We start from the raw sequence: 10,807 nt of genomic DNA, 5'->3' as shown, positions 1-10,807 counted from the left end.
GCATGCCCCTGCAACACCCAGTCCTACCAGGCAAATACGTCATTATGCTTGCCCCTGCTTCACATAGTCCTTCCAGGCAAATACGTCATTATGCTTGCCCCTGCAACATTCAGTCCAACCATACAAATACGTCATTATGCTTGCCCCTGCAACATTCAGTCCAAACAGGCAAATACGTCATTATGCTTGCCCCTGCAACATTCAGTCCAACCAGGCAAATACGTCATTATGCATGCCCTTGCAACATTCAGTCCAACCAGGCAAATACGTCATTATGCTTGCCCCTGCAACATTCAGTCCAACCAGGCAAATACGTCATTATGCATGCCCCTGCAACATCCAGTCCTACCAGGCAAATACGTCATTAGGTATGCCCCTGTTACACTATTTCCTTCCAGGCAAATACGTCATTAGACTTGCCCCTGCAACACCCAGTCCAATAAGGCACATACGTCATAATGCATGCCCTTGCAACACTCAGTCCTACAAGGCATATGAGTTGGTATACATGCCCCCTTCTACCCGGTACTACGCAAGTGGTGCTTCCGAATGTATATTAGATAGAACGATATGATACAAATAAAGATGAAAAGACAGAAGAACCAGGGACCAGTTTTACGACAAAAACTAAGTTGATAATATAAGTTCCCATCTGAAAATGATATTTCTAAATATTAAAATATTATAAGACAGTAATAAGAACAGTCCAATTAGGGGTCGGGGATTATTCGCTTCGTTCGTTTAAATATGCGACTGATGTATTGGTGAAGACAGGCCCAGTGATGGGTATCAAAATGAAACTTATAATAAGTCGTACAAATCACTGGCGTTGCTCCACGTCGGCACTGTAGACCCGGGCTCAATGGCATTTTTCAGAAATCCCAATATGCATAAAACACTGAATGGGTATGAGGGTACGGGCTTCCGGTAAGACTATGAGCCAAGTTTTTCGTAAATGTTGTATCAGAATTGCGAAAAATAGCATATATTGCAAAGCATGTTGTTGCTGTTTCATTACTAAGGATTTTCAGTGCCAAAATGCATCAAGCACCATATAAGTTTTGTTTTCCAAACTCTGTACAACAAATTTGTATTTATTTGGTTTATTCGTTCTGTGTTAAAAAAACGATCTTTTCAAAATTGCATTGCAAAGTTGTCCTTGCGGTCGAAGAAACTTTCCTACGTTTTCCAATAGAGCTTATATTGGTTAATATATAAAGTATCGCATGTGACTGCAGCAAACGTTGTATATGAACGGAAGACTATTAACGCTTCCTATCTCTATAGAGGGAGGCTTGCTACGTTCAAGAGTTTTTTTATCTCTCAGTTGTGTATTGGTATACTTATGGCTATACAATATAATTGGACATGTTGAAGCGGACAAAATTAAACATAGTAAAGCGGATGAAAACAAACATGGACATACTTAAAAAATGCGTAGCAGACATAAATAAACACGGCGAAGCGGACATAAATAAGCACGGCGTAGCGGACATAAATTAACATGGTGAAGCGGCATAAATAAACATGGAGAAGCGGGCATAATTAAACATGCTGAAGCGGACAGAAATAAACCTGGCGAAGTGGTGATAAAGAAGCGGACATAATTCAAAATTGTAAAGCGGACATAAATTAACATGGAAAAGCGGTCATAATTGAACGGTGAAGTGGACATAATTAAACATGGTTAAGCGGGAATAAATTAACATGGTGAAGGGGAAATAATTAAACATGGTAAAGCGGACATAATTAAACATGGTGAAGCGGGCATAAATTAACACGGCGAAGCGGGCATAAATAAACACGGCGAAGCGGACATAAATAAATGGTGAAGCGGACATAATTAAACATGGTTAAGTGGACATAATTAAACACGGCGAAGCGTGCATAAATAAACACGGCGAAGCGGGCATAAATAAACACGGCAGAGCGGACATAAATAAACGGTGAAGAGGACATAATTAAACACGGCGAAGCGGGCATAAATAAACATAAATAAACACGGCGAAGCGGACATAAATAAACGTTGAAGCGGACATAATTAAACATGGTGAAGCGGGCATAAATAAACCTGGCGAAGCGGTGATAAAGAAGCGGACATAATTAAACATTATGAAAAATCATTATAGCAAAACAAAAGAACAGCAGCGGTATTAGTGATAGTTAAACAAAGTGTTAAACTTTAAAGAAATAGTTTAAAGATAATGAATGGCTCACTATTAACAACAACAATTACAATAGCTAAAGGCATTTGTACACCAACACCACTGACATGAATGATGATTGCTTGTGCCTAATGATGAATGATGTAAAAGGAAACAAACCTGGGCATCAAAATTACAATAACTAGAAAAACTTAAATTTGAATTGTTTTATTTCCGTCGAGTTCGGTATAAAAACGCTAGATCATGATATAATGTTCATTTATATTTTTAAATGTAAGGGAAGGGTGGTCGTGAGAGCACTAATAGACAACCAAATAATGAGAATAGCGATAGGTTACGAGTGGTAACCTTATTTTGAAGAAAAAAACACGTCTGGAATTAGGGGTCAGACAGAGAAAAAACAGTTGATATATTTTGTTTAAATAAAAGGGGAAGAGAGTGACTCTACTCATTATATGGATGTTAAAAAGGCTCAATAGCAACATATGGAGAGCTGCGATCCCCATCAATTCACTGAATGTCTCATCCATTATTGGCTGTGGTTGATTGTTCCAGGCATCCAGATTGCAGTGGGCACATCTGGTAACATCTTAAATATAATCGTACTCTCTCGACCAAATATACGAAGATTATCCACCAGCGTGTATTTGCTATCCTTAGCTGGCGCTGACATCGTCTTCTTATGGGTTGCGACTGTAGCAAAGATCAAACAGCATGTGACTGGTATTATTGTTGAAGATCAGTCACAATTCAATTGCAATGTTCGCTACTGGATAGTGCATGCCTCAGCTGGCTACTCCATTTGGCTAATTGTGTTTATGACCGCAGAAAGACTTTTTCTTACCAAATGGCCTATCATTGCAAGAGAACGACTCACATCCAAAAACGCAGTCATTGCTTCGTGTACTTTATTAGCGGCGTGTCTGTTGTTCTCGTCCCATTATTTGTTTGGAAAACATCTAGAAACGCGATACAGATATGGAAATAACAGCGATGTCATAGACGTTTATTATCGCTGCACACCGATTAACGATGCTTTTAACCGTTTTTATAGAAATACATGGAACCTGCTCATTTTGGTTGTACTAAACGTTATTCCGGTAATTATAATCATTGTAGGAAACATTAACATAGTTGCTACAATAGTAATTCAAATAAAACAGAGGCGTAAAGTTAATCCTGTCAGTAAACTAAGTGTATACGGTAGCAGGAAAAAATCTACAGCGAAAATGCTATTTGTTGTGTCTGGGTTCTTTATGGTAACGACCTTACCTTTCACAATATTTAGTGTTCTTAAACAAAAAATTCAGATAGAGTCTCCAAGAGGCAAAGCAAGGATGGACTTATACGAGACTATATTTGTCCTTCTGCTGTATTGTAATTTCACCTTCAACTTTTTTCTTTATTTTGTAAGTGGCACAATGTTCAAACAAGAATGGAAACGACTAACAAAGAAGATTTATGACACGTTCTACTTGTGGGTAACGTTTACGTTTCTGAGGCAACCAAGAACGAATGTGACTGTAATCAGCTTGATAAAAGTGATAAGGACGGAAAGAAATACAGTGTGAAATAAGTAAGGTACGTGTTACATAATTTAATTTTATTCTATACCTATTATTTACGTTCATTCGAAGACTCTCCTCTTTAACACGTGACCGTACAATATATTTCCGTATCGAGACGCACGCACGTACAAACAATCTTGGATTTTTTCTGTATTGTACGATTCACAGCTCCCATGTTCAACCTAGCTGATAAAAACCGAAACGCGTGAAAAGGTTCCGAATGAAGTTCGAAAAGTTAGAGTGACATAAAGCCTCTGTAGTAAATATGATCAAGTGACAAAACGTCAAAAAGTTTGTCATTAAATTATTTTAATTATTAAAACATTTGCAATAATGAAGGTATAGTATAAATAAGTTATTTAACATTGTCATGTACAATGCGGGAGTTATCAGGTCTCGCACATAGCTGGGAAACCATATTGCCTACCTCAGTCTGAGATATCTCCAATATTTGTTTATGGTTTTCCCAGCTGTGGACGACTTCGAATATATACCTCCGAACAGTAAACAACAATGTTAATTACCCTATGATTACAGTGTTTAAAAGGAGAAAAGAAAATATAAAAGCATGTTTTTGCGTTACAATTTTACAAAGTGCAGCTTAGTGCTGTTGTTTGTTGTTGATAAAACTGTTCTCTGTTATTTAAAAGAAAAAAAACACGACCTATAATATGTTTCGTACAAACTTCATGACTTTGCCATTCTCAGTGTAACGTATTGTATAACAAGGGGGGGAGATTATGGCCGGAGGTAGATCGCAAGCGTGTCGTAGCTGTTCAAGTCAGAGAAGTCGAGCACCTACAACAGTTACTAGACGACCAGTGGTCAAACAGCTACAACAGCCTTACTAGACGACCAGTGGTCAAACAGCATTAATGAAAACACAAATTATGAAAATAACAATCCTCACTTCCTCGATTTGCATTATGAAGCATACTAGTTTCAAATCAGAATACCATTAAAAGGTGATCGAAATACATTGGATATTGGGTAATGTTGATAAAACTTTTAATAGGGGCGGGTCAAGGAATTGACGTAAGAGGGGGTGTAGTTTAGGGTGGGGGCGTAACCTTTTTACTTGTGCCCCCTCTTCCGAAAAGTTTTGCCAGTGGGGTTTGGTGGTATTCTGTTAGGATAAATCTACAATTTCTAGTCTGAAATGGTGCATTTTGGGCGTATTTTATTACTTTTTCTCCTATATTGAAAACAAATATATAACTTGGAAAATTTCATTTCATTTTTTAGAGGGGGGAGGAGGTCCGGAGAAGGCAGATATGTCACGATTGAATGGATATTCTGACTGGCTACGAACGCGATAATTCATAGAAGGCAACACGTTTTGGACTGGCTAAAAGCATAATAATTCAGAAGGGGCGCATTAGTGTTACTGCATTGTCAATTGTTACCATTATGCGGCTGAATCACATAATTGACGTCGCGAAGAAACGCGACGTCAGTTTTGAATAGGTTTCAATGATGTACCATGAAGGGTCATGTAATCAAAATGGATCAGCCAACAGTATTATTGTAAAAAAAACCGATAACATATGAATGATAAAAACCAACCTTTATGATCAAATAGATGCATAAACCAATTAAAGAAAAAGACACTTGGTAGTGTGATTGGTCATGACCAGCAGTCAGCAGATGAACCACATTAATTTTGAGGTCAGGGGATCCAAGGTCAAGTTAGTGGTAACATTCAGCTGAAAATCGATTTCCGGTCAATATCTGAAGAACGCTATGGCCCATGGACCTCAATTTTAGTGTGCATGCGATTCATGACCAGCAGATGTACCCTATTGCTTTTAAGGTCAGTAGGTCAAAAGGTCAAGATCGATGTGACCGTTAACTGAAAATACGCAGCTTCCTATTAATAATTTAGAACCCATAGGCCTGGAGACCTCGTTCTTGGTTTAGGTCCCTGAACATGACCAGCACCCTACCTATTTTGACGTCAGTGAGTCGAACGTCTAGGTCGTGGTGACATTGAGCTCAACATTCGATTGCGTTCAATAACAGAAGAATGCTTGTATCAAAGTACCTCAAACTTGGTATGCAGGTGAACTGAATCTGCTTCCTTTTATAGTATTTTTTTAAAACATCGCGACGTCTTGATGCTTCGCTTCAAAATAAGTCTTGTTGTTGGTACTGAATGTAGTAGAACTATTTTATAACGACTCATCCATTCCCTTCTGGCAGCGCCATCGGCGTTTTGATTGATTGTTGTAATTATCAGTGTTTGTACTAGTAACTAGTAACCACTGTCTTTTTTTAAAATAAATCGTCTATATTATGTTCTTGGCATAAAATTCATGCATAATAATACTATGAATTGATAGATGCTGAACCATACAATCATGTTCGGAGATGTTATACTGAACCATTCATGTTCGGAGATGTAATACTGAACCATTCATGTTAGGAGATGTTATACTGAACCATTCATGTTAGGAGATGCAATACTGAACCATTCATGTTCGGAGATGTAATACTGAACCATTCATGTAAGGAGATGTAATACTGAACCATTCATGTTAGGAGATGTGATACTGAACCATTCATGTAAGGAGATGTGATACTGAACCATTCATGTTAGGAGATGTGATACTGAACCATTCTTGTAAGGAGATGTAATACTGAACCATTCATGTTCGGAGATGTAATACTGAACCATTCATGTAAGGAGATGTAATACTGAACCATTCATGTAAGGAGATGCAATACTGAACCATTCATGTAAGGAGATGTAATACTGAACCATTCATGTAAGGAGATGTAATACTGAACCATTCTTGTAAGGAGATGTAATACTGAACCATTCATGTAAGGAGATGTAATACTGAACCTTCATGTAAGGAGATGTAATACTGAACCATTCTTGTAAGGAGATGTAATACTGAACCATTCATGTAAGGAGATGTAATACTGAACCATTCATGTAAGGAGATGTAATACTGAACCATTCATGTAAGGAGATGTAATACTGAACCTTCATGTAAGGAGATGTAATACTGAACCATTCATGTAAGGAGATGTAATACTGAACCATTCTTGTAAGGAGATGTAATACTGAACCATTCATGTTAGGAGATGTAATACTGAACCTTCATGTAAGGAGATGTAATACTGAACCATTCTTGTAAGGAGATGTAATACTGAACCATTCATGTTAGGAGATGTAATACTGAACCATTCATGTAAGGAGATGCAATACTGAACCATTCTTGTAAGGAGATGTAATACTGAACCATTCATGTAAGGAGATGTAATACTGAACCTTCATGTAAGGAGATGTAATACTGAACCATTCATGTTAGGAGATGTAATACTGAACCTTCATGTAAGGAGATGTAATACTGAACCATTCATGTTAGGAGATGTAATACTGAACCATTCATGTTCGGAGATGTAATACTGAACCTTCATGTAAGGAGATGTGATACTGAACCATTCATGTAAGGAGATGTAATACTGAACCATTCTTGTAAGGAGATGTAATACTGAACCATTCATGTTCGGAGATGTAATACTGAACCTTCATGTAAGGAGATGTAATACTGAACCATTCATGTAAGGAGATGTGATACTGAACCATTCATGTAAGGAGATGTAATACTGAACCATTCATGTTCGGAGATGTAATACTGAACCATTCATGTTCGGAGATGTAATACTAAACCATTCATGCTAGGAGATGTAATACTGAACCATTCATGTTAGGAGATGTAATACTGAACCATTCATGTTAGGAGATGTAATACTGAACCATTCATGCTAGGAGATGTAATACTGAACCATTCATGCTAGGAGATGTGATACTGAACCATTCATGTAAGGAGATGTGATACTGAACCATTCATGTTAGGAGATGTGATACTGAACCATTCATGTAAGGAGATGTGATACTGAACCATTCATGTTAGGAGATGTAATACTGAACCATTCATGTAAGGAGATGTGATACTGAACCATTCATGATAGGAGATGTGATACTGAACCATTCATGTAAGGAGATGTGATACTGAACCATTCATGTTAGGAGATGTAATACTGAACCATTCATGTTCGGAGATGTAATACTGAACCATTCATGTTCGGAGATGTAATACTGAACCATTCATGCTAGGAGATGTGATACTGAACCATTCATGCTAGGAGATGTGATACTGAACCATTCATGTTCGGAGATGTGATACTGAACCATTCATGTTCGGAGATGTAATACTGAACCATTCATGTAAGGAGATGTAATACTGAACCATTCATGTTAGGAGATGTGATACTGAACCATTCATGTTAGGAGATGTGATACTGAACCATTCATGTTCGGAGATGTGATACTGAACCATTCATGTTAGGAGATGTGATACTGAACCATTCATGTTAGGAGATGTGATACTGAACCATTCATGTTCGGAGATGTGATACTGAACCATTCATGTTCGGAGATGTAATACTGAACCATTCATGTAAGGAGATGTAATACTGAACCATTCATGCTAGGAGATGTGATAATGAACCATTCATGCTATTTTTCAGAGTGTATTGATTAAGCATTTTCTTTTTATTCCATCTATAGAATATTAAGAATGAACAAGATTTTTAATAGAATTTGAGAACCAGTTTTTGAAGATTTTTGCAGTATGTTCTGGAACAATCCTTTTTGGTATGTAAGGGCTCACTTCTCTAATCTTGGCTCCTTGTGTAAAATTTTAATTTCCATAAAAGTTATACCAGCTAAACATTTCTATAATCTTAAATCAAATTTAATTATTTTATTAGTATTACATTTCAAACTGTTATGCGAAATATTCTGACACTGTTATTGGGCTACTATAGTTGCGATATAGTGTGTTCAATATTTCATGTGGATATAAAGATGTGGACATCAACAAAAAGGATCGTTGAAGATATTTTGGGAACTTTTGGTTTTTAAATTTTAGAATTACTTATTTGATTTTGTTTTCTTGTAAAACTGTTAGTAAATAAATTGTGTTGAGTTTTCTGATTTCTATTTCTCTGTTCCGTTTCCTGGTTGTCACAGATAAAAAAAATACAAGTAGGATTTTACCTGTATTTGATAAGTTAAACCGAATACATACGCCAAAGAGACATGCAAAACGCAGAAATCACATACCAAGCGGGATACATATAATACCAATGGAGTGTCATGTATGTGTAAGAAAACTATACGGGAAATGACATGCCGTTCCATAAGGCTAAGCTATGACACACCTTCAACACGAATGATCTCAGTTGACACTAAGTTCCATATGACTGAACTATGACACACCTGCAACACGAATGATCTCAGTTGACACTAAGTTCCATATGGCTGAACAATGACACACCTGCAACACGAATGATCTAAGTTGACACTAAGTTCCATATGACTGAACTATGACACACCTGCAACACGAATGATCTCAGTTGACACTAAGTTCCATATGGCTGAACTATGACACAGATACAGCACGAATGATATGAGTTGACACTAAGTTCCATATAACACACGAATGATCTGAGTTGTCACAAAGTTCCATATGGCTGAACTACGACACAGATACAACACGAATGATCTGAGTTGTCACAAAGTTCCATATGGCTGAACTATGATACAGATACAGCACGAATGATCAGAGTTGTCACAAAGTTCCATATGGCTGAACTATGACACAGATACAGCACGAATGATCTGAGTTGTCACAAAGTTCCATATGACAAAACTATGACACAGATACAGCACGAATGATCAGAGTTGTCACAAAGTTCCATATGACTAAACTATGACACGGATACAGCACGAATGATCTCAGTTGTCACAAAGTTCCATATGGCTGAACTATGACACAGATATAACACGACAGATATAGCACGGCAGAACTGAGTTGACACAAAGTTCCATATGGCTGAACTATGACACAGATACAACACGAATGATCTGAGTTGACACAAAGTTCCATATGGCTGAACTATGACACAGATACAACACGAATGATCTGAGTTGACACAAAGTTCCATATACAACACGAATGATCTGAGTTGTCACAAAGTTCCATATAGCTGAACTACGACACAGATACAATACGAATGATCTGAGTTGTCACAAAGTTCCATATGGCTGAACTACGACACAGATACAACACGAATGATCTGAGATGTCACAAAGTTCCATATGGCTGAAGTACAACACAGATAAAACACGAATGATCCGAGGTGTCACAAAGTTCCATATGGCTGAACTACAACACAGATACAACTTGAATGATCTGAATTGGCACAAAGTTCCATATGGCTGAACTACGACACAGATACAACACGAATGATCTCAGTTGTCACAAAGTTCCATATGGCTGAACTACAACACAGATACAACACGAATGATCTGAGTTGTCACAAAGTTCCATATGGGTGAACTATGACACAGATACAACACGAATGATCTGAGTTGTCACAAAGTTCCATATGGCTGAACTATGACACAGATACAACACGAATGATCTGAGTTGTCACAAAGTTCCATATCGCTGAAATATGACACAGATACAACACGAATGATCTGAGTTGTCACAAAGTTCCATATGGCTGAACTATGACACAGATACAACACGAATGATCTTAGTTGTCACAAAGTTCCATATGGCTGAACTATGACACAGATACAACACGAATGATCTGAGTTGTCACAAAGTTCCATATGGCTGAACTACGACACAGATACAACACGAATGATCTCAGTTGTCACAAAGTTCCATATGGCTGAACTATGACACAGATACAGCAAGAATGATCTCAGTTGTCACAAAGTTCCATATAGCTGAACTACAACACAGATACAACACGAATGATCTGAGTTGTCACAAAGTTCCATATGGCTGAACTATGACACAGATATAACACGAATGGTCTCAGTTGTCACAAAGTTCCATATGGGTGAACTATGACACAGATACAGCACGAATGATCTGAGTTGACACTAAGTTCCATGTGGCTGAACTATGGCACAGATACTGTTTGGTTTTCTTATCTTAGAACACACTTTGAAAATCTGCTCTCATTTTTTCAAAATAG

At 37.5% G+C, this 10,807-nt stretch overlaps 1 protein-coding gene across 1 annotated transcript; it reads left to right on the top strand.

Moving 5' to 3' along the window:
* Positions 1 to 2,650: 2,650 nt before the first annotated feature.
* Positions 2,651 to 3,736, top strand: LOC128240995 (C-C chemokine receptor 1-like protein 1). The gene has a single exon (XM_052957981.1). The coding sequence runs from the start codon at positions 2,651 to 2,653 to the stop codon at positions 3,734 to 3,736; it is 1,086 nt and encodes a 361-aa protein (XP_052813941.1).
* The last annotated feature ends 7,071 nt before the right edge of the window (positions 3,737 to 10,807 follow it).

This window comes from Mya arenaria, chromosome 7 (genome assembly GCF_026914265.1).
Source record: "Mya arenaria isolate MELC-2E11 chromosome 7, ASM2691426v1".
In the NCBI taxonomy this organism is placed as follows: Eukaryota; Metazoa; Mollusca; class Bivalvia; order Myida; family Myidae; genus Mya; species Mya arenaria.
Note: the sequence above shows the minus strand (reverse complement) of the source record. Positions and strands in the feature narration are given on the sequence as shown.